General features: G+C 39.7%; 1 protein-coding gene across 2 annotated transcripts in view; it reads left to right on the forward strand.

Annotated features, from left to right (window-relative positions):
* The window catches only part of WDFY2 (WD repeat and FYVE domain containing 2), a 187137-nt gene that overhangs the window by 117796 nt on the left and 44084 nt on the right, over positions 1–25257 (forward strand). For both annotated transcript variants that reach the window (XM_027557317.1, XM_027557316.1), the window contains exons 4-5: positions 17416–17470; positions 22916–23066. In XM_027557317.1, the coding sequence (XP_027413118.1) occupies positions 17416–17470; positions 22916–23066 (206 nt within the window). The remainder of the gene's footprint in view (positions 1–17415; positions 17471–22915; positions 23067–25257) is intronic.

The raw sequence follows: 25257 nt of genomic DNA on the forward strand, positions 1-25257 counted from the left end.
ATATACACAATGGAGTATTCAGTTCAGTTCAGTCCAGTCGCTCAGTCGTGTCCGACTCTCTGCGACCCCATGAATCGCAGCACGCCAGGCCTCCCTGTCCATCACCAACTCCCAGAGTTCACTCAGACTCACATCCATCGACTCAGTGATGCCATCCAGCCATCTCATCCTCTGTCGTCCCCTTCTCCTCCTGCCCCCAATCCCTCCCAGCGTCAGAGTCTTTTCCAATGAGTCAACTCTTCGCAGGAGGTGGCCAAAGTACTGGAGTTTCAGCTTTAGCATCATTCCTTCCAAAGAAATCCCAGGGCTCATCTCCTTCAGAATGGACTGGTTGGATCTCCTTGCAGTCCAAGGGACTCTCAAGAGTCTTCTCCAACACCACAGTTCAAAAGCATCCATTCTTCAGCACTCAGCCTTCTTCACAGTCCAACTCTTACATCCATACATGACCACAGGAAAAACCATAGCCTTGACTAGACGGACTCAACCATAAAAAGGAACACAACTGAGTCAGTTCTAATGAGGTGGATGAACCTAGAACCTATTATACAGAGTGAAGTAAGTCAGAAAGAGAAAGATAAATACTGTATTCTAACACATATATACGGAATCTAGAAAAATGGCACTGAAGAATTTATTTACAGGGCAACAGTGGAGAAACAGACATAGAGAATAGACTTACGGACATGGGGAGGGGGGAGGAGAGGGCGAGATGTACGGAAAGAGTAACCTGAAACGTATTACCATGTGTAAAATAGATAGCCAACAGGAATTTGCTGTATGGCTCAGGAAACTCAAACAGGGGCTCTGTATCAACCTAGAGGGGTGGGGTTGGGCCAGAGATGGGAGGGAGGTTTAAGAGGGAGGGGATGTATGTATACCTATGGCTGATTCATGTTGAGGTTTGACAGAACACAGCAAAATTCTGTAAAGCAATTATCCTTCAATTTAAAAATAACAATTAAAATTTTAAAAAAAACTTAAAAAAATTGTTAAGATGGTTAATTCAATATCATGTATTTTTACCACAAGAAAAAAGTGAGTCACCTGCATGTAAATGAATGATTGAAGCAGTAAGTTATATATTTGACAATATGCAAAATGAGAAATTTACCAGCATTGAACTTCCCAACAAGATTTTGGTTTTGGATCAATTTCTGTTATGGAGGCATATGCAAGAAGAAGACATTTCTGTTCCCAACCAGAACTGTCGTACCTCTGTGATCAAGAAACATCATCCATGTCATGTATTCTGTCCTCAGTAATGGCTTTGCACAGGCTCATATATAAGGGTATCTCAGAGCTGTATGCTTTATGGCACTTTTGCTGGGTAGTTAAGCTCATGATATTCCTCCCTTTATGCTCCATCGTGTTGGCTGAGTTGAGATCCTGTTTCTTTCTTTATTTTTATTTTCTTGACCATACTGCATGGCATGTGGGATCCTAGTTCCTCAACTAGGGATTGAACCCATGCCCCCTGCATTGGAAGCTTGGAGTCTTAATCACTGGACTGCCATGGAGGTCCCAAGAGTTCCTGTTTATTTTTTGAATGATCTTGCTGGATAGTTGGACTTTTTTTTTTTTTTTTTTTTAGGAGGGAGTGGAAAACCTATACAGAGACTCTGATTAAGTTTTCTTTGTAAAAATTAGATTTATCAAGTATTAAATCAGTTTATATGTTCTGGTATGCAACAAACACAACAAAGACTGAGTAGCGAATTATCTAATTTTAGACATTTCTATTCCCTTGAGTCGTGCTATATTTTAAGAAATAGATCATTGGCAAACTTTCAACTAAAGCAAGAAACTTCATAATTTATATTTATATATATATGTGTGTGTGTGTGTTTTATGTGGAAGATACCATGGTTCTATTATTAGAATTCTTCAGAATCTTTTTCATTGAACCTTAATAAGTGAGCAGGTGGACTTAGTGCTTAGTCCAGGTGCTTAGAAGAGTGTAACATTCACTCACTGTATAACTCAGAGAGGAGTGTCAGGATGACTATGGAAACAGTAAAAGAGCCAAGCTCATAGCTTTCTGATTTAATTATTATTGATTGTTCAAAAGGTCTTATATTTTGCAGTGGTTTAGCATCACTGAAAAATGTGGGGCGGGGGCAGCGGGGAGGAGGAAGAGAAAAAAGAAAGAAAGAAAGAAATATATTGGGTTGGCTAAAACATTCCTTTGTGGTTTTCTCTAAGATGGTTTGGAAAACCGTGAAGAAACTTCTTGTTGTTCAGTTGCTCAGTTGTGTCCAACTCTTTGCAACTCCATGGACTTCAGCATGCCAGGCTTCCCTGTCCTTCACTATCTCCTAGAGTTTGCTCAAACTCATGTCCATTGAGTTGGTGATGCCATCCAGCCATCTCATCCTCTGTTGCCCCCTTCTCCTCCTGCCCCCAATCTTTCCAAACATCAGGTCTTTTCCGATGAGTCTGGCCAACCCAGTACTTGGCACAGAGTTGGCGCCTGCTGCCTTGACCTCCATACAAAGTTTGGGTGTTTTTGCAGGGGTGCAGACACTTTCATTTCTTCTAGCTCCTGGGCCTGCCTATGCTCCTGTCATGCCTGCCTGATCCCTGGATGGAATCAGAAGCTGTAGCATGGCACTGTCCATCATTTCCTGCATTTCCCAGAAGAATCCAGGACGTCCCTGGAACGTGTGTTGTGTAGGAGTCTCAGAATGACTAAAAGAAGAAAACCAAACATACCTTTCATTTGAGTGAACACAGAAAGTACTGCCTGTTGACCTGTTCCTTAGACTGACGAAAAGCTGAGGAACAACTTGACTTAGGTGAAGTGACCTCTGTAACCACACAAGAGCCCTGGCATCCGCAGACGAATGTTTATAAACCCACAGAAAACAGTCGTCGTTCTTGTGAAATATGCCTTCGGAGGGTTGAGAACGGTGTGCATGTACCCAAGCGCGGGCCTCATTGACATGCTTTAATGACGGCATGTCGGCAGCTCTTCTTTTCAGTATGATGTGGCCCAAAGAAAGAAATGTTACCATCTGACTGACTGATTCTGCAGGACATGGTTTTCATAGGAATTTAAAGAGACAAAGGGCGGAGGGGAGGAAAATTGACAGATGTACAGAGAAGCTGATTAGAATTGCTCCATTTTTATTTTTTTGCTGCATGCCCAGCCCAAAGCGCTGACCGTCAGTAACGGCCCTTAACATTGGAACGTAACCAGTCTTGCCGGGTTTTCTTCCTCTTTTCTTCTCTTTCCTTAATTTGATCTGAAACATGCCTTCTTCCTTTCCTACTAAATCTTACCAATAGAATGGTGCTTCCGTCCGCCTTGGCAGTTACGATGTGTTAAACGTCCCATGTAACCTCATACCCTGTCCTGTATTGATCGTCTCGCTGTAGCTGCCACAAATCAGGATTTTTACTGGGTCCATAATGTGATGGACCCAGGGTCTGTGATATCACTGTTTTTCAGTTTTAGTCCAAAAGCAGCAACCATAAATCTATCTTTTTTTTTTTAACTTGGTTTACCAAGGAAAAAACAAACAATCACAGAAATTAATGAAAATCTAAATATGATCTCAAAAAGCAGCATGTGAAACTTTGTTGAAGAAAATTATCCAATTTTGTGAATATACATAAAAGAAGACTTTTAAATGTCACTTCTTCCTGAAGTTAGAGATTTAGTAAAATTCCAATCAAAATTTTTAATATGATATTTCATTTTTGTCAAAAAAAGGTTATTATAATGATCATCCAGCTACATTTTTTAAGAAGAGAAACTAGGAGACACATAGCTTCTGTGTTAAGACATATTTTATATCTGCAGTAATTAAGTCATTTTCATTTTGACACAAGAATAGAATAGCAGATCAATAGAGCAGAGTTAGACAGCTCCCAAACAGACCCAATTATGTGTAAAAACATAAAACAGGCTAAAGAAGACATTATAAGTCAGTTGCGGATGGGAAAAGTTTTTAAATAAATACTGCTAAAGCAATTGGTTTGCTGCTAAGAAAAAGATCGATTTTAATCTTCACTTCATGTCCTACACCAAAATAAATTTCAAGAGCCTTAAGCAGCTTTAAACATACAAAATAAAGCTTTAAAAAAGAAAAATAAAAAACTAGAAGTAAACAGAGTGAGCAGTATACAGTCTCTAAGAGGAAGAACATATAAGCTTAAAAGAGTGGAAATCACAAAAGAAAATATCATATTTGATTATATAACATTTCAAAATTTCTCAATCTGAAAAAGCTGCTTAAATACAATTTTATGAAAACAACAGATGAGTTATTTAAAATATGATAGAGTATGGATATTATCTTCAAACTGTGATGCTATGCTAAGTCACTTCAGTCGTGTCCGACTCTGTGCGACCCCGGAGACGGCAGCCCACCAGGCTCCCCCGTCCCTGGGATTCTCCAGGCAAGAACACTGGAGTGGGTTGCCATTTCCTTCTCCAATGCATGAAAGTGAAAAGTGAAAGTGAAGTCGCTCAGTTATATCCGACTCTTAGCGACCCATGGACTGCAGCCTACCAGGCTCCTCTGTCCATGGGATTTTCCAGGCCAAGAGTACTGGAGTGGGGTGCCATAAGCATATAGAAATAAATAACAAAAACACTAAAATGCTATAGATAGCAGAAAAGTCAAAGAAGAGGAAATAACTAAAGTCTAATAAGTATTTTAGAGTGTTAAACATTTTTAAATTATATTTTTACCTAAGCATAGCAATTTTAGAATATTATTTAAAATTCATATTGGCTAGAATTGAATAAAATAGATTCTCTTTAGACACTGATAGAGAGGACATATTAACACAAACTGTTTAGAAAAAGCACTGGTAATATGCAGTGAGAGCTTTAGAAGTATTTGTGCCTTTATAGCAATAATTTCATTTCTGGAAAACCATTCAAAGAAACTCATCATAAAAACAGACAAAGATCATTTATAAAGATAGTCTTGTTTTTTAATAATAAAATATTTTAATAAAATAATAAAAATATATTTTAAAATAAAAACTGGTGTTTTAGAAATTTAATGGTCAGAGACTAATTAGTTGAAATCTCAATATAGTCTTCCAATGGAATATTATGTAGCCATTAAACTTGTTTTCAAAGAATATTTAGTAACACGAGAACTACTTCAGTAGTACTACTACTATTCCAATTTAATGTGTTCTTATGTATACCAGGGAAAAGGTTGAAAAAAATAATTAAAATATTAACAGTATTTATCACTGGTAGAATTATAGACAATTTAAATTTCCTCCTTGATACTGTTCCACAGTTTTCATTTTTACTTCTATGATAAGAAAAATAAATAGTAAAAATAAAACACAGTTCTTTAGTCTGCTTATATCTGAATTTGAAATTCAACTAGATAAAAAATAAGTAAAAATATAGACTATTTGAAATTTTTCATCAAGTTTCATTGGAAGGATATACAAATAAATACAGAACTTTGGATAAAACACATTTTTTTCTCATCTACAAAACACTTACAAAATCATTACTATCTTCACCATGAAGAAAATCTTAACTAAATTCTAAAATGTAAAAATGGTACATGTTTTCTGAATATAAGCTAATAAAATTAGAAATTAACAACAAAAAATAGCCGTAAATATAACTTCTCATAAATTAAGAATTTTTTTCTAAATTACTCCTCATTTAAAGAGGAAATCAACATATAAATTATATATTTATTAATTCATAAAATAACACTGAAATTGTTTTAAAAGCAGCTGCTTTGTATCAAAACCTATGGAATACAGTCAAATCTATACCTTGAGAATTTTGCCATAAAAAAATTTTACTTTAGCGTAAAGATGTATACATGTGAACCTAAGCATTCAGCTTCATTTATGAAAAAGTGATAAAGTAAGCTAAAAGAAGGTTGGAATAGAAAATTATAAAAGTAAATCTTGAAATTAGAGATAGAGAAAACAAAAAGACAGTACATAAAACCAAAAGCTGAGTTTTAGGAAGTACTGATAAAATAGACAACAAATTCCTAGCACATGTCATTAAGGAAAACTATAAAGATAAAAAGCAGATGATATTAAGTGTAAGAAAATAGATACAAGCATATTATATTTATAACCACCTAATTTTGCTGTAATGCAACATACATGTTTTTAAAAATTATTGGATGATGCATGATCACAGGATAAAAACCATAGGACATATGGGAAAAATTGGGTGTGGGAAAAATTGGGGCACATTACTCAAAAAATTTTTCCAGAAAACAAACAATTTTGTTGGTGATATTTAAGAAATGAAGATAGGACACTGGTTAAAATGCTAGCATAGTTTTTATGCATGTGTTACATAGTTGAGGAATCCATAAACGTTATAATATATACATAATTTTACCTGGAAAAGACACGAAGCTTGCATGTGGAAGTGGACTTCAGAAAGGTCACAGTTTGTGAGTTATTTTGAATTAATGGAGGAGGTTAACTGAAATCAGAAGGCCAAGTTTTAACAGCAGATGAAGATAGGTGTGGTTCTCAGGCGGTGATACCCTGAGGTAGACGGTAGATGTTTAAGGGATGAGTGTGTGTGTGTGTGTGTGTGTGTGTACTGTGCGTTCCTGTGCAGCTCAGTTCAGCTGGGTTCAGTTTTCTATGCTCACCTAGTATTTCTGGAGGACAAAATCATGCGTAAGCACCTATGAAATCAGAGCTACGCTCAGATCATTCCCTAATGTACCAATCCTGTTGAAACTAATTGATGTTTTTAGCATAAGTGGTATAGCAGAACTGCCTGTATAAGAGAATGAAAGAATCAGAAGACGATATTAGTTCTGTAGTAATATATTTGAAAATTTGAAAATGAATGATTTTATAACAAAATATAAATTCATAAATTTGACTCGAGAAGTAGAATGCTTACATGGATCAATAGCTGTAATTGGAAGTTAGAAAATTTTACGTAGACATGTCTGTGAAGAAGACATACAGATGGCCAAAAATCACATGAAAAGATGCTCAACATCGCCAATTGTTGACATGCAGGTCAAAGCCACAATCAGGTATCACCTCACACTGATCAGAATGGCCATCATCAGAAAATCCACATCAGTAAATGCTGGAATGGGTGTAGAATATAAATTTGTACAGCCACTATGGGGAACAGTGTGGAGGTTTCCTAAAAAAATAAAAATAGAGCTTCCATGTGATCCAGTAATCCCACTCCCAGGGGCATATATCCAGATAAAACCATAATTCAAAAAGATACATGCACCCCAGTGCAGCACAATTTACAATAACCAGGACATGAGGCAATCTACAATGAACATTTAGAATAATGTTATGGATAAAACATTAAAATGGATAAAGAAGATGTGATATACATACACACACACACACACACACACACACACACACACACAATGGAATATTACTCAGCCATAAAAAGAATGATATAGGACAGTGGAATATCACTCAACCATTAAAAAGAATGATATAGGATTTCCCTGGTGGCCTAGTGGATAGAAATTTGCCTACTAGTGCAGGGGACGCAGGTTCGATTTCTGGTCCAGGAAGATTCCACTTGCCACAGAGAAGCTCAGCCCATGAGCCACAACCACTGAGTCCACGTGCTACAACTACTGAAGCCCGAGCGCCCAGAGCCTGTGCTCTGCAATAAGAGAAGCACAAAATGAGACGCCTGCGTCCTCCGGTGAGGAGTAGCTCCCACTCATCACAACTAAAGAGAACCGGTGCAAAGCAACGAAGACCCAGCACAGCCAAAAAGAAAGAAAGAAAGAAAGAAAAATTTTAATGTAAGAAAAAAAAGAAAGAATGTCATTTGCAGCAGCATGGATGGACCTAAAGATTTTCACTGAGTGAAGTCAACTTCTTATTGCACAACTCAGACTGAAATTGAACAAAGTAGGGAAAACCACTAGACCATTCAGGTATGACCGAAATCAAATCCCTTATAATTTTACAGTGGAAGTGACAAACAGATTCAAGAGATTAGATCTGATAGAGTGCCTGAAGAACTATGGACAGAGGTTCGTGATATTATAAAGAAGGCAGTGATCAAGACCATCCCCAAGAAAAAGAACTGCAAAAAAGCAAAATGGTTGTCTGAGGAGGCCTTACAAATAGCTGAGAAAAGAAGAGAAGCTAAAGGCAAAGGAGACAAGGAAAGATATACCTGTTTGAATGCAGAGATCCAAAGAATAGCCGGGAGAGATAAGAAAGCCTTCCTCAGTGATCAGTGCAAAAAAAAAATAGAGGAAAACAATAGAATGGGAAAGGCTAGAGGTCTCTACAAGAAAATTAGAGATACCAAGGGAACATTTCATGCAAATGTGGGCTCGAAATGCAAAGATGGGCTTGATAAAGGACAGAAATGATATGGACCTAACAGAAGCAGAAGATATTAAGAAGAGGTAGCAAGAATACACAGAAGAACTATACAAAAAAGATCTTCATGACCCAGATAACCACGATGGTGTGATCACTCACCTAGAGCTAGATATCCTGGAACGCGAAGTCAAATGGGCCTTAGGGAACATCATACAAACAAAGCTAGTGGAGGCGACAGAATTCCAGTTCAGCTATTTCAAATCCTAAAAGATGATGCTGTGAAAGTGCTGCAGTCAATATGCCAGCAAATTTGGAAGACTCAGCAGTGGCCACAGGACTGGAAAATGTCAGTTTTCATTCCAGTTCCAAAGAAAGGCAATGCCAAAGAATGCTCAAACTACCGCACAGTTGTACTCATCTCAGACACTAGTAAAGTAATGCTCAAAATTGTCCAAGCCAGGCTTCAACAGTACATGAACTGTGAACTTCCATATGTTCAAGCTAGATTTAGAAAAGACAGAGAAAGCAGAGATCAAATTGCCAGTATCCATTGGATCATAGAAAAAAGAAGAGAGTGCCACAGAAACATCTGCTGCTGCTGCTGCTAAGTCACTTCAGTCGTGTCCGACCCTGTGCGACCCCGTAGATGGCAGCCCACCAGGCTCCTCCGTCCCTGGGATTCTCCAGGCAAGAATACTGGAGTGGGTTGCCATTTCCTTCTCCAACAGAAACATCTACTTCTGTTTTATTGACTACTGCAAAACCTTTGACTGTGTGGATCACAACAAACTCTGGAAAATTCTTAAAGAGATGGGAATTCCATCTGACCTGCCTCCTGAGAAATCTGTATGTAGGTCAAGAAGCAACAGTTAGAACTGAACATGGAACAATGGACTGATTCCAAATCAGGAAAGGAGCACATCAAGGATGTATATTTTCGCCCTGCTTATTTAATTTATATGCAGAGTGCATCATGCGAAATGCTGGGCTGGATGAAGCACAAGCTGGAATCAAGATTGCTGGGAGAATAATCGATAATCTCAGATATGCAGATGACACCACCCATATGGCAGAAAGAGAAGAACTAAAGAGCCTCTTGATGAAAGTGAAAGAAGAGAGTGAAAAAGTTGGTTTAAAACTCAACATTCAGAAAACTAAGATCATGGCATCTGGTCCCATCACTTCATGGCAAATAGATGGAGAAACAATGGAAATAGTGAGAGACTTTATTTGGGGGGGCTCCAAAATCACTGCAGATGGTGACTGAAGCCATGAAATTAAAAGACGCTTGCTCCTTGGAAGAAAAGCTATGACCAACCTAGACAGCATATTAAAAAGCAAAGACGTTACTTTGCCAACTAAGGTCTGTCTAGTCAAAGCTATGGTTTTTCCAGTGGTCATGTATGGATATGAGAGTTGGACTGTGAAGAAAGCTGAGCGCCAAAGAATTCATGCTTTTTAACTGTGGTGTTGGAGAGGACTTTTGAGAGTCCCTTGGACTGTAGGGAGATCCAACCAGTCCATCCTAAAGGAAATCAGTCCTGAATATTCATTGGAAGGACTGATGCTGAAGCTGAAACTCCAAATACTTTAACCACCTGATGTGAAGAACTGGCTCATTGGAAAAGACCCTTATGCTGGGAAGCATTGAAAGTGGGAGAAGGGGACGACAGAGGATGAGATGGTTGGATGGCATCACCGACTTGATGGACATGAGTTTGAGTAAACTCCGGGAGTTGGTGATGGACAGGGAAGCCTGGCGTGCTGCAGTCCATGGGGTTGCAAGGAGTTGGACAATGCCTGAGCGATTCAACTGAAGTAAGTCAGACTGAGAAAGACAAATACCATATGATATCACAAACAAACTTACAAAACAGAAATAGAAACACAGATGTAGAAGACAAACTTATGGTTACCAAGGGAGAAAGGAGATGAGGAGGGATAAATTGGGAGATTGAGATTGACATATATACACTACTATATATAACATAGATAGCTAATAAAGACCTATTGTATAGCACAGGGAACTCTACTCAATACTCTGTAGTGGCCTATATGGGAAAAGGATCTAAAAAAGAGTGGATATATATATGTATATGTGTAACTGGTTCACTTTGCTGTCCACCTGAAACTAACACAACATTGTAAATCAACTGTACTCCAATTAAAATTAGTTTTAAATAAAGAAATTGGAATATCTGTCAAGAAGCTGCTATTTTTTAAAGGACTGGGAGTTCCTGATTTTATACTTGAATTCTAATTCTTCAATCTGAATTGTTCATTATATTCCAGAAGATTTTTTTAAAAAGTTGTGTGTGCTCAGTTGCTCAGTCGTGTCCAATTCTTTGCAACCCCATGGACTGTACCCCACCAGACTCCTCTCTGTCCATGGAATTTTTCAGGCAAGAATACTGGAGCAGGTTGCCATTTCCTGCTCCAGGGGGTCTTCCTGACCCAAGGACTGAGCCTGCGTCTCTTTCCTCTCCTGCATTGCCAGGCAAATTCTTTACCGCTGTACCACCCGAGAAGCCCTCATACCACAGTTGATCTTAGCCAAAAGGCCGAAAAGCAGCCTTTTTAAAAGGTAAGATGCTTAATTCATTTTCTGAAGGTAAAGTGTGCCAGATACTGCTTTAAATATTTCATAAATATTAATTAATCCTCACTGCAGTCTTATGAGGCTATTACAGAGAAGAAAACTGAAGCACAGAAATCCTGAGTAACTTTCCCAAGATCATGTAACTAGTACATGTTTTAGCTGGGATTTTAACCATACAGTTTGGTTCCAGAGCCCGAGGTCTGAACTCTTACCTACCCTGTTCTTTGCTACCTTTAAACTAAAACTGAAGGAAGCTAGCTAGCTCTCTGGTTCCGCAGTGACTCTGAGTTGTATGAAGTACACCCCTTGAAAGGCCTAAAATCTGACTTCCCCCAGGGACTGCTAACAAGGAATAGGCAATGCAGCCTTCTAGAAGGAGGGGGAGGGGGAGTTTGGTGAGAGTTATAATCAAATTTTAAAGCAAGGGAGCAGAGAGTTGGTAGATAAATTCCCTCTTTACCCCGCTGTCCAGTGGGTTCTTCCAAAGTCTGGCATTTGTTCTGTCTGTCCAGAGACCTGCTGTGTTCTGGAGAACCAGCTGGGCTTCTTCATAAAGCACAGCCCAAATTAGTGACACGCCATTCATCTTTTTCTGCCTCACTTTGCTTCTCCCTCACTCAGACCATGGATACCACATCTCCAAACTAAGAAACAGCACTTAAGTTTCACCTCAGACACAACTTTTTAGGAAACCAGGCTGCAGCAGAATTTGAAGATGAAATTCCTAAAACAAGAAGTGTATATGGCAAATAAACATAGAAAAAGTGCTCTGACTCATAAGCCATTAAGATCATGCATATTAAACCATAGTGATAAAATAGACAATTTTATCTAGTTTATAAATATTAACAAAATATTTCTTTTACATTTATATAAAATATATATTTATATTTATAAAATAGATAATTGTATGTTAATTTGGCAAAAAATTGAAAAGATGAGTAATATCTAATGCTGATTAGATATGGGGAAGTAGGCTTTTGTATGAGGGCCAGATGGTGGGGAAATGAAATTCTGCATACTTCTACAAAGTGATCTGGCAGAGTGTATTCAAATATTAAGTGTACACAATCTTTCAGCCAGCATCTTTGCAACATATGCGTTAGTTCATATGTTTATACATTTGAAGACATTTCTTGCTGTATTGTCGTGATAGTAGAAAATAGGAGACAAGCAGAATGTCCATTTAATGAAAGATATTTGAAAAAAATATGGTATATCCATATTTTGGAGTGTGTTTTGCCCTGGAAAGATAGTTCTGATATACTACAAATGAAAAGAACAAATTATAGAATAATGTATATAATATGATCCTATTTTTATACTACACAAGAAACCAGAAAAAAAAAAAACTATATGTTTACATAAGGGTTTTCTGTAGGGTGATAAAAAACATGTGGAAGGATACAATAGACTGTTAGCACTGTCTGAAAGGATTGAGATAGAGAGTGGAGATAATTACTAACCTCTTCCTTATATATACTGTGTGATTTGTATGCTCATCTATTACAGTGAACATTAAGACAGGTGTGATAAGAACCCAGCAGCTTTCCCTAAAATCAAATTTCAGGCAAGGGCAATAATTCCTTTTCAACCTTGATTCTTTCTTATGATTTCTTTTTAACATTGTTCTAAGAGTTCTCTAGATAAGGGAATAAGATTTTTTTTTAAAAAAAGGAAATAAAATGTATATTGACTGGGAAGGAAGAATTAAGACTATCTTTGTTGCAGATAACATGATGATCTATGTAGAAAATCTCAAAGAATTGTAAAACAAAAAACAAAAAACCCCAAAATCTCTTGGAACTAATAAGCAGTCTTATTGAGGTTTCTCACTGGAAAAGACCCTGATGCTGGGAAAGATTGAGGGCAGGAGGAGACCAAGGGCAACAGAGGATGAGATGGTTGGATGGCATCACTGGCTTAGTGGACATGAGTTTGAGCAAACCCGGGGAAATAGTGAAGGAAGGAAGCCTGACAGGCTACATACAGTCCATGCGGTTGCAAAGAGCTGGACATGACTTAGCAACTGAACAACAACATTAAGATTTCAGGATTCAAGGTAATATACAAGTCAGTCATTTCCTGTGTACCAGCAATGAACAAGTAGAAATTGAAATTAAAAAAAAATACCATTAGCATCCAGAAAGATGAAATACTTGAGTGCAAATCTAACAAAATATGTAGATCTATATGAAAAAAGCCACAAACCTCTGGTGACTTAAAGAAGAACTAAATAAATAAAGAGGTGGTCCACGTTCATGGAAAATTCAGTATTGTCAAGAGGTCAGTTCTTCCCTCTTTGATCTATGGATTCAGTGCAGTCCCACCAACCACCCAGCAATCCTTGGAATTTACCCAAAGGAGTTGAAAAAGTATGCCCACACAAAAACCTGCCTGCAGTTGTTTGGTGGTGGTTTAGTCCCTCAGTCGTGTCTGACTCTTTGCAACCCCATGGACTGTAGCCCATCAGGCTCCTCTGTCCATGAGATTTTCCAGGCAAGAGTACTGAGGTGGGTTACCATTTCCTTCTCCAGAGGATCTTCCCAACCCACATCTCTTGTGTCTCTTGCACTGGCAGGCAAGTTCTTTTCTGACTGAGCTAGGAGAGAAGCCGCAGCTGTATTTGTAATTGCCAAAACCTGGAAGCAACCAAGATATCCTTTAGTAGATGAATGGATAAGTAAACTGTGGTACATCTTGTCAATGAAATATTATTCAGAGCTAAAAGAAACGAGCAATCAAGCCAAGCAAAGACATGGAGGGAATTTAAATGGGTATTAATGAGTAAAAGAAGCCAGCCTGAAAAGGCTGCTTAACATGATTCCAACTGTATGGCCACCTGGAATAAAGCAAAATTTTGGAGACAGTGAATAGCACTGTGGTGCCAGGGATTAAGCAGGAGAGAAAGATGAATAGGCAAAACACAGAGGACTTTTAGGGCAGTGAAAATACTCTGTATGATACTCCAATGGCAGACATAATGTCATTTTACATTTGTCAAAATCTACAGAATTTGAACACCAAGAGTGACGCCTAGTGTGGACTTGGGGTGATAATGATGTGCGATATAGGTCATCAGGTCTAACAAGTGTACCACTCTGGTGGGATGCTGATGAAGAGGGAGGCTATGCATGTGTGGGGACAAGGGCTTTATGAGAAAATCTGGACTTGGGGTGATAATGATGTGCGATATAGGTCATCAGGTCTAACAAGTGTACCACTCTGGTGGGATGCTGATGAAGACGGAGGCTATGCATGTGTGGGGACAAGGGCTTTATGAGAAAATCTGTGCTTTCCTCTCAATCTTGCTGTCAATCTAAAAATGTTCTTAAAAATTAAATGAGGAAGGATAGAAAGATGGATAAAATAATTTTAAATGTGTATGTCTTTTATTAAAATTAATTTACTTATTTTGGATCGTGCAGGATCTTTAGGTGCAGATTGCAAACTCTGGTGGTAGCAGGTGGGATCTAGTTCCCTGATCAGAGGTTGTACCTGGGCCCCCTGCATTGTGAGCATGGAATCTTAGCCATTAGACCACCACGGAGGTCTCTGTTGTTTTAATAAGGAAAACTGAAAATAATATAGACATTTGTCAACAGAAGAACATTCCAGTATATCCTATACAGTTGTTAAAAAGACTGAAGTTGATAAGTATGTACTTATCTGGAACGATGTACATGATTTGTTACCAAAAAGTAATATTGTTAAATGATACTAATATTTTGTTTTATTACATATTCCAGTAATACTTTTCATAATAATTATCTCTGAGAAATAGTATCATAAGGAGCTTTTAAATATTTATCAGTCTTACGTTTCCTAGAATAGCAAATTGTCTGTTTGATCAAGAAAGTAATAATGAAAAAAAATGCTGACAGTTTCTGAAATTTTCTCCATGATTATGTATCTATTTTCATAGGAAAAACAAATGAACAAGAAATTAAATTCACCTATCCAGTGAACTGAGAATTTATTATATTTGTATATCTTAACCCTAAACACAAATCTGCATCAAGTTGTTTTATTTTATATCCTGCCTGTTTCTGATAGGAGTTAATGTACCTTTTGCCCAAGCTAAAGAACCCTTTCAGTGTATTCAAAATAACATATGCACGATAAGAACTCAATGAACACTTGCCCAAATAGCAGTTGTCTTTAAGAAATACGTTTTGTGTGTATGATAGGAAATTTGGGATGCTCTAAAGTATGGGGATGCTTTTGAACTGTGGTGTTGGAGAAGACTCTTGAGAGTCCCTTGGACTGCAAAGAGATCCAGCCAGTCCATCCTAAAGGAGATCAGTCCTGGGTGTTCATTGGAAGGACTGATGCTGAAGCTAAAACTCCAATACTTTGGCCACCTCATGCGGAGAGCTGACTCATTTGAAAAGACCCTGATGCTGGGAAAGATTGAGGGCAGGAGGAGAAGGGGACAACAGAGGATGAGATGGCTGGATGGCATCACCGACTCAATGGACATGGCTTTGGGTGAACTCCGGGAGTTGGTGATGGACAGGGAGGCCTGGCGTGCTGCAGTTCATGGGGTCGCAGAGTCAGACACAACTGAGCGACTGAACTGAACTGAACTGAAAATATGGGGGCACAGAAATAGATAGCTAGTGGGAAGCTGCTGCATAGCACAGGGAGCTCAGCTCAGTGTTCTGTGATGACCTGGGGGGGTGAGATGGATGGGGGTGGGAGGAACCTCAAGAGGGAAGCAATATATGTACATATAGCTGATTCACTCTGTTGTACAGCAGAAACTAACACAACATCGTAGAGCAATTATCCTCCAGTAATAAATATAAATAAAGAATGGGGCCCAGAGCTGAGCTATTCTTGCCAAGGATTAGGGGTGGTCGTGAACCATTGCTCAGATACGTACGTGCCTTTTTACCCACACTTACAAGCTCCTTATGGGAAAACTACTAGACTTCTCTAAAAATTAGTCTGCTCTCTTCAATTGTGAGCCTAGCTCTTCAGAAACCAGAAATGAATATTATGCCACTCCTTGAAGGAATAATGAAACGAATTTAAAAAATGACAAGTTGCATAATGTTATTACTGAGAAAAACATGGTGAAGAAAATCCATTTGCAGATAAGCTTCTTAAGGAGGGCTGGGGTGGAAGAGTCAGTACCCAGAGGGACTTGGTTAAGGTGTTTATCCTCTCACATCAATTGTACTTCACCTTTGTGGCACCTAATCATGCACCTCTGAAAAACCACAGAAACTGTATGAACTCAGTAAATACCCGGATTGCAAGTCAAGCATCTGTGCGTCTGTCCTTCTACCGCCTTTCTTGAAGTCATCAAGGAGCAATTCTGAAAGCCTCCAAATGTTTTGAAAAGATTCATTGTTCTGTTTTTCAGTTCCCATAAAGACATCATCAGTTTATTACTCTTGGCGGTTTTCCTTGTATTTGACAACCTATTGTTTAAGGATATATGGAAATATACTGTTTAAGAATGCACTGGGATGACCCCAGAGGGATGGTATGGGGAGGGAGGGGGGTTCAGGATGGGGAACACATGTACACCCGTGGCGGATTCATGTTGATGTATGGCAAAACCAATACAATATTGTAAAGTAATTAGCCTCCAATTAAAATAAATAAATTTATATTTTTTAAAAAAAGAATATATGGACATTTCAAAATTTGAAATGCTGCTTTCAGATTTTGCATTTGAAAGAAATTAAAGGACTCAAAACCTGGCCTGAACTTATATACCTCTGACTGGCTTCTACCTATGGGTCTTTGTTTGTGCTTAGGTGAAGTATGCTAACATAAACACAAAATCACCTCTTCTGTGTCTTCACAAAGAGTATGTATAATGTGTTATATAGAAACTGATCATTTTGAGTAAATTTGAAACTGAAACTAACCTCATCAGATTGGGAGACACCTTTTACATATTTTGTTTCCACTATTTATTGACTATGTTTTACATATCCATTTTTTCACTGTATCTTGACTCTCTACTGTGCCAAAGCACTGTGTCAGGTCCTCTGGGGGCACAGGGATGAGTAAGATGCAGCCTTGAGAAGCTTGTTATACTGGGAAATAAGACTGCTATTGGAAACCGAATCTTTAAAATAGCTAACTTATTTTCCTAGTAGATCATTACCATCCTGTTTGATCTCTGGCCAGAGACTTGCAAAATTTCAGCTGTGGTACCACCGAGAAAAAATGTAATTTGAATCGGATTTACCTTCAAAATTGGCCTGGATCAAAACTCTGAACTTGATCCAGTTTTCTTCTGATGTATACTTAAAAAAAAAAATTAATTTCAGAGTTGTAAGGTTAAAAATTACGATAATTGCATTGGATCATAATTATGATTGTTACTTTTAGAGAGGAACAGAAAATGCTGAGTTGATTGGCAAAATACTAATGTTAGATGTAATTCAGTGATGATGTTTGCTTTATACAATCCAGTTTTTACCAAACATGTTTATTCACTTAAAGAATTTCTTTTTGCTTAATATTTTCCTTCTCTTTTGTAGGAGTTTATTTTATCAGAAGATTATAACAAGATGACTCCTGTGAAAAACTATCAAGGTAGGAATTAGAGTAGTGTTTTCATTGCCTTAGACTTTGAAATGTTCCTTGACGGCTTCCGTGGCCACAAGAGGGGACTTAACTTAAAACAGTCGCTGGGAACAAAACACCGCAGTGCTTTGTGGTGAATATTATCCCGGTTTTGGAATCAAGAAGCAGAGGCCCAGAGAGATTGGCTGACTGGCATGTAGTCCCGTGGCTGGTACAGTTGCAGAGCTGGTTGCAGAACCAGTCCAGTTCCCATGTGACTCCTGTAGCCATGGCCTTTGTCCTTGGTCTCCCTGCTCCACCCCACTGCCTGCAGACCCTGCAGCAGACTTGGAGAGTGGGGCCGGGCTCGGGAGTGAGCTGCTTTCCACGGAGCTCGTTCCATTTTTGGTTAATGGTTGTAAAAGGTTCATGTTGTCTCAGGGAAGGCGTTCGGGTTTTATTGTGTCTTCAACATTGGCATTGTTCCATAGACCATTTACACAGTACAGATCAGGAGCAAGTTTTCACTAAGGAGTGTTTCCTCCAGGTCAACAGTGGCAGGGCCCAGAACATTAGAAGTAGACCTTGGAACATTTAGAGGTCATTTCATCCACATCTTATGACCTCATTCATGATCCTCCGGCCTCTCCTCTTGAGGTATCCTTAGACGTAGCAACCCTTCCTGATTTTAGAAAATTCTCAGCATTAAGTTCTTCATTTCTAGATGTTGAGCAAAAATTCATTTCCCTATGGGTTTATTCTTTTTTTTTTCCTTTAATAACTATTTTTTTTAATTTTCTTTTGAGCCTTTTATTTTGCATTGGGGTCTAGCCCATTAACAATGTTTAGATAGCTTCAGATGAACAGTGAAGGGACTCAGCCATACATATACATGTATCCCTTCTTTCCCAAACTCCCCTCCCATCCAGGCTGCCACATGACATCGAGCAGAATTCCGTGTGCTATACAGTAGGTCCTTTTTGGTTATCTATTTTAAATATAGCAGTGTGTACATCACCATCTCTATTGGTTTATTCTTTTAGTGTTTTTTTTTAATGTATCACTGATCATTTATTGAGTACCTACTGTGTTCCAATAACTGAAAATTATAATAGTGAACAAGGCATGCATAGTATCCATGCATCCCCCATGAAAATAGAATCAAGTAAATCTAAACACAATTAAAGCAGATCAAATTCAGCGATATAAAAAAGGGAAGTACATCACAACCAAGTGAGGTTTACTCCCGAAAAGAAAGAAAAGCAGGGACAGGTGTTTGTATGTCCATATCGTAGCTGCCTTATTCACAATAGCCAAGAAATGGAAACAGCCTAAATATTCACAGATGGATGAATGGGTAAACAAAATATGGTTTATCAATACAGTGGATTCTTATTTGGCCACAAAAAGAGACTGAAGTGCTGATACCCGTTACCATGTGGATGAACCTTGAAAACATGCTGAGTGAAAGAAAAGACCATACATTGTGTGATTACATTTATATGAAACGTTAAGAATAGGAGAATTCATAGCCACAGAAAGTCAGTTAGGGGTTCCTCAGGGATGGGACTAAGGGGATTGGAGGTATGGGCTTCTTTTGGAGGTGATAGAAATGTTCTGGAAATAGAACATTTCCCATAATGATTGCACAACACTGTGAATATACTAAAAATCACTGAATTATACACTGAAAAATGGTTTAAATGGTGGATTTTATATAATGTGGATTTTTATCTCTATTACCATTTTTAAAATAATCACTTTTAAAACAAATACCAAAAACAAAGACATTACAAGAAAGGAAAACTACAGCCCCAATTCTCTCATAAACTTAGATGTTAAAGTCCTAAAAGAAATACTAGCAAATCCAGCAACATGTAAAAAGAATTATACATGATGACCAAGTGGGGTTTATTCCAGATACGCAAAGCTGGTTCAGTGAAAATCAGTGTAATCAGTCATGTCAAAAGCCTAAAGAAGAAAAATCATAGGATCATATTAATTGACACAGAAAAAGCAATCAATAACACCTGATTCTCACACATGATCTAAACTCTCAGCAAACTACAAATAGACAGGAACTTCCTCAACTTGAGAGAGAAACAACTGTTAAAAAAACAAACTATAGCTACATCATGCAGTTGACTCTTGTCCAACTGCAGATCGGGAAGTGCTGTAGTATTTACTGTTGAAACATACCTGCGTATAAGTGGACCCATGTAGTTCAAACGTGCTTTGTTCAGGGGTCATGTGTACATAATTGTGAGAAACTAGATGTTTCCTCCCTAAGATGAAGATCGTGGCCCCCGTTTAACAAGTACAGCCAGGCTTCGAGCCTAGGTTCCTGAAGCTTAGCGCTACGTATGTATCTTCAAATGGTTTCTTTTTGAATAAGAGAATTCTGTCATCTTAGAAAGAGTATGTGCTTTGAGTTTTAGGGCTTGTTTTTTGTTGGTTTTTGTATTTTCAGTAGTCATAGGCAGCCTGACAGAGAAAGAGAACCAACTTTGGCAGAGAGACTAGGGTTTTAATTCTATCCTTGTCACTCATTGATTGTGTAGCTTTGAGCAAGTCATATAAGATTTTTGAGTCTCTGTCTCCTCCTCAGACATAGGATGGTAGCTTGGAGTGCTGTAAACTCCCTTATCTTCCCACTGTCATCCCCTTGGACTTAGAAAGTAACAGGAAGAGGATCAACGGCACCTTCTTGAAAAAAGGGAGCAAGGCGCTGAGGGCCACGTTCTGCCTGAAGTAGGCTTGAAAGTGAATCATTAGAGAGTCAGCTTTTATTCCACCATTGATGGGACTTAAATTGGGCATTTAATGACACAGACGTGACAGGAGTTTCTCTAGGAAGTCCCATCCTTGAGTTTAAAACAATGTTTTGATCTTGATGGTGGCCAATTCTCTGAAAGACAGGTACTGTGTAGAGAAGTTACAATATTATTGCTTCTATGCCCCTTCTAAATCCCTTTAGGCTCTCCAGCTTCAGATGTCAGATTTTTAAACATCAGGCATTTGGTGAAATGTCTGTCCCAGAGGGATTCACTGTGGTTCTGGCCCTACTGTTTGGTCACCAGTCTAGAAGGGTGATCTTGCCAAAGCCAGGTTGTGTGTGTAAAAGAAAGAGGCCCCCCAGCTTTGCAGAGTCATTACAGTGACTGAGTGAGAGAATATCTTTCAGTCCTTGGCACTTGTTAGACGTTCAGAAATTGGCAGTGATATTGTTACTGCCGATAGAGCTGCATTGATCCATCCATGTCTCATCCTATTTTCATGATGAAAATGGGAAGCTGATGTCTTCTCTGTCACCTCGTCACACTCAGGATGTCTCCTCTCACCCACCAGGCTGCCACCTCCTGGGCCCAGGTAGCCTGGTAAGGTCCATGTTCTGAGACTTCAATCTTTGTTTATTCCGGTCAGCTCTGTTCAGTGGCCGTGGACACCCCCATACCTCTCCCCCTGGAATTGTATAAGAAGAAGAAAGAAAATATTTTACTGATTTTATTTGGTACTTGAGAAGCCATGAGACCTTGACCAAACTCCTCGACTTGATCCTGCCTCAGTTTGCCCACATGCAAAGCAGGGAGAGGGGGTCGAGGGCGTGAATGGTGTCTTCTAACTCTGAAACTCTGTAATGCAATACTTCTGTAATGGCGGCGCCCTTATTCCTGAGCGACCCTGGGAAATTTGCTCCCATTATCTCATTATGTATACTTTGATGTAGGGGATATTTTATTCTCTTTTTTTTTTATGTGGCCCTTGAGAATAATTCTGCTGTCCTTTCCAAGCTCCAAGCATTTGATTTGTCATGGAAGATTCATCTAGAACTTTGTTGTGGGTTTCAAAGCCAGCCTTCATCAAAAGGAGGACAGTAATGCTCTTTGCTTTTTTTCTTAAGCTTAAATAAACTGACCCAGTAACTTACTAGGAGAGTGTCGTTCCTAACGGGTTTTGCAGTCACAGTGATCTGGCTTTCTCTAGACCAGCAGTTCTAACAAGTCTAAAAGAGGTGGCCCTTGACCCTTGGGTTATTGGGAACATTTTCTTATAGGGACTCGGATGTGGTCTTCTCTGGGGTCATGGCTGTACCCCTGATGAGAACCACCATTCCAGCTTGCATTTGCCATGATGATCTACTGTTTAGCTTACGCTGGGGCGGGGGAGGAGACAACCTTGCACCTCTGTGGACCATGCTGCCGGGGACCAGCCCCGGCTGATCCAGGGTATTCGAAGGAGAGACGGCGTAGGCGAAGATCAGGAAACAATTGCTTAATTAAATGTTAATTAAGGATATAAAGAGTAATAGAATGAGGATAGCTCAGTAAAATTCAGTGAAGAAAAGAGGCTGAAATAAGGATAGCTCAGTGAGGAAATTCAGTGGAGAAAAGAGGCTGAATAATTCAGCCAGAAGGTAAGAGAAAGAACGACATGGGGAGACCAAGTTTCGGTGAACAAGGCCCCGCACTTTATTTTCCAAAGTAGTTTTTATACCTTAAGTTATGCATAGAGGATAATGGGGGAAGGGGTAGAGTCTTGCAGCAAGCCAGGCTTTCTTCCTGCAAACTTATCATATGCAAAAGCTTAGGTGATTTGCATCATCTTCTGGCCCGGAGGCCTGTTAACATTTTAAGACCCTTTCTTCAGAAAACTTATTTTTCTCTAAAGGTGATTGGTCAGGAGCCACCCTCCAAAAGCATTAGATAAAGTTGCATTCCTACAGAGCGAAGGTATGGTGGGCTATAACAAGAAAAAGAATTAACTCAAGGGTCCCAGGTTACAAACATTAAAGCTACTACTTACACCAATTATATTAATCAATACACTGCCAGGGACACAGCAGGTAAGGGATATGGAAACTTAGCAGCAAACATTGGCCCAACAAAGAAAATCCCTTCACCAATACAATTTCTAATCAATCTTTTAACTACTCAAAAGAATCTGTGTTTAGACAGTTTAGAACATCTCCTGCCTCTCACAGTTGGGAGGCTCTGAACAATCACATGTGGCCGGAAAAACCTATTCAGGTAGGCTAGAGGATTTCCAAAGGAGTTTGTAGGTTAAAACACTGTCACACCCAGGAATTATTAACTGGAGCTGTAAGCTAACTCTCTTTTCAGAGAGGTAGTGGGGGACAGCCCCCTGTAAAGTCAGAGGTGTAGGTGAAAGCACAAAGCAGAAAGTAGGCAGACTCTGGTTTTGGGGGTAGATGCTCGAGAATTTCCAGGGGGACTCCTGAAGCTCGATCCCGCCTTTGCGTATGCCGAGCCTCCTTCCTCATGACCTTTGTCATGGGCGGAGTTCCTCATGCTGTGATAGAATTCCAGTTGAGCTATTCCAGATCCTGAAAAATGATGCTGTGGAAAGTGCTGCACTCAATATGCAATATGCACTCAATATGCAATATGCCGGCTCCCGGCACCATGCCTCATTTAGAATGCTTGATGGGTTGTTTTCTTGTCTCTTGGTTTTCAGCGCATCAGAGCCGAGTGACGATGATCCAGTTTGTCCTGGAGCTGGAGTGGGTGCTGAGCACGGGACAGGACAAGCAGTTTGCCTGGCACTGCTCCGAGAGTGGGCAGCGTCTGGGAGGTTACCGCACCAGTGCTGTGGCCTCAGGCCTGCAGTATCCTTTGCTGGACAGAATCCCTTGGTGGGAACTTAGCTGTTGACTTCTTTCTTTCATGAGCATTCTGGGTATGTGCACTTTGAAGGTTTCGTGTTTTATTTGCTGAGCTGCCCTTCTGATTAAGATGCTTATAAACTGTCCTAACACGTAAATTGTCAGGGGTCCTCATGTAGGCGGGGTAAATCAATTTCGCCTGAAATAACAGTCCCTGCCGAGCAGGTTGTGGGTCTGCCGTGAGCAGAGTCTGACGTCTACACAGCACACAGCCCAGATTTGTGAGCCTCAGCTGTCAGAAAGATTATGGAACACGGAGATAATGCAATCTTTTATTTTTGTACAGAAATAATTTACACATAGGTATTAAGGTTGAGAACCCTCGCATTTTGGTGCCTGGCAGAAGAACCACAGGATCCCTATTCATTTTAAGAATATTTATTGAGAAGCTGCCATGCTGGGACCAGCGTAGGCTGAACACGGTAATGCTATGTACGAGTCTTTGTTCCAGGTGCCAGATTTTTCCAGAATGTGTAGAATGATACTAACTCTTATCTCCCAAGCTTCCAGGGTCCGTGTGCTCACTGCGCATACCTGCTAATGATGGGTGATCCTCACATCCAGCGCTCTGGGCACTTGGGCCTGACAAGTGTGAGACCTGGATGGGTGATGCTACCATTGTAAGAAGGAAGGGGCCCTGAGTTTCTTCTTTCAAAAGCATAGAATCTCTCCACCTTCTGACAAATGAGGAAACAGTTAGAAACAGATTACTTGTCTGCAGAAACAGGATGAAAGAATAAGACTTGCTTTCAGATTTTCATCTCATATTTATAAAATGCCTGTTCAATAACTTGCAACCATCTGGCAGAGTACCTTGCTGTTTCCTTGCAGACATGTGGCAGTTGTTGTATTTGTGTGTGTGTGTGTTTAGGATAGTGTCACTCTTATTTTCCTACTGGAAGGGCAAGAGGAAGAAACCGAGAGTGGCCATATGGAAAGTTTTAAAAATAGCAAGTTACCAAGAAGACCAGAAGCAAGGGTGAGGAGGAATGGAAATCGAGATCAACTTATCTTTGAGAGGGTGGCTGATAAAAGAAACTCCATGCTTTACTTACTAAAAAGCCAGTTCCGACAAGCATAATGCTTGAATTGAAGTACATGATCTCTCCTGCCAGTAGATTAATGATTTCTTGTAGTGCTTAGATTAGATCTCCCTGAGAGATCATCCGTCCAATTTCTCATTTACAGATGAGCAGCTACAGCCCAGAGTGGATCCCATGCCTCTCTCTGCAGCCCCCTAGCTGGTATGAAGGAAAATCACCACCACAACCCAGGTCTTCTGCTGTGGACTGCTGGGTTTTCCCAGCAGTTAAACTGCATTACCCCTTTGAGAAAAGAACCAATGGCATCAATATAATTTGTTCTTAACATTCTGGCTTCTCTATCACTAGCCAAGCCTAGTGATGTATCTTCTGTATCACCTAACAAAGCTGGGGAGCATAGAAAGAAATACAGATCTTGCCCTTAAGAAGTTTATTTTTAAAACAATCTGAAAATGGGGGGGGGGGAACCCCATAAATACACAGAATTAAACTTGTCCTGACTCTTATTATAGTCTTTGACTCATCTGTTCAGGCATCTCCAAAGGTCATCTTCATTTTTCAGCTGTTTCCTTTGGCCACACCATGTGGTTTACCAAGCAGAAAAAAATCATGTGATTGGCTAGCAGAAGCTTTGATGTGTAGTGAAAGCCTCAGGCTTCCTTCCCCCGTGCAAATGACCATCCAGTCCAACCTTGGAAGGGAGCTGCAATACTGCAGAGATGCCCTTCCAGAAAACTCCCTCCACCTCCCTAGCTCCAGTTCTGGAGTCACAGTGCCAGCCCTAGCTCCTGGGAGCGTGTATCTGCCTGGTACTTTCCCAGTGCCGTGCCCTGATGCATAACGACGCTGAATTTGCCAGAGTCTCAGCCAGGAACCATGTGACTTTCCCAGGCTGCAGGGCTTTTCCTGGGAGCCGCCTGGTGCGTAGATTGCTAATAAGCAACCCATACAGCATTAGGGTTCACTTAAAATCCAGTTTTTAAGCCCATTTGTTTCATGGGACCCCCCTCCTCCACCACCTCGCCCCCCTTGTCTTTCTGCCGTCTTCTATACTTACAGGGTTTTTTTTCGGGGGGCAGGGCGGGGGTGGT

This window comes from Bos indicus x Bos taurus, chromosome 12 (assembly GCF_003369695.1).
Source record: "Bos indicus x Bos taurus breed Angus x Brahman F1 hybrid chromosome 12, Bos_hybrid_MaternalHap_v2.0, whole genome shotgun sequence".
Classification (NCBI taxonomy): domain Eukaryota; kingdom Metazoa; phylum Chordata; class Mammalia; order Artiodactyla; family Bovidae; genus Bos; species Bos indicus x Bos taurus.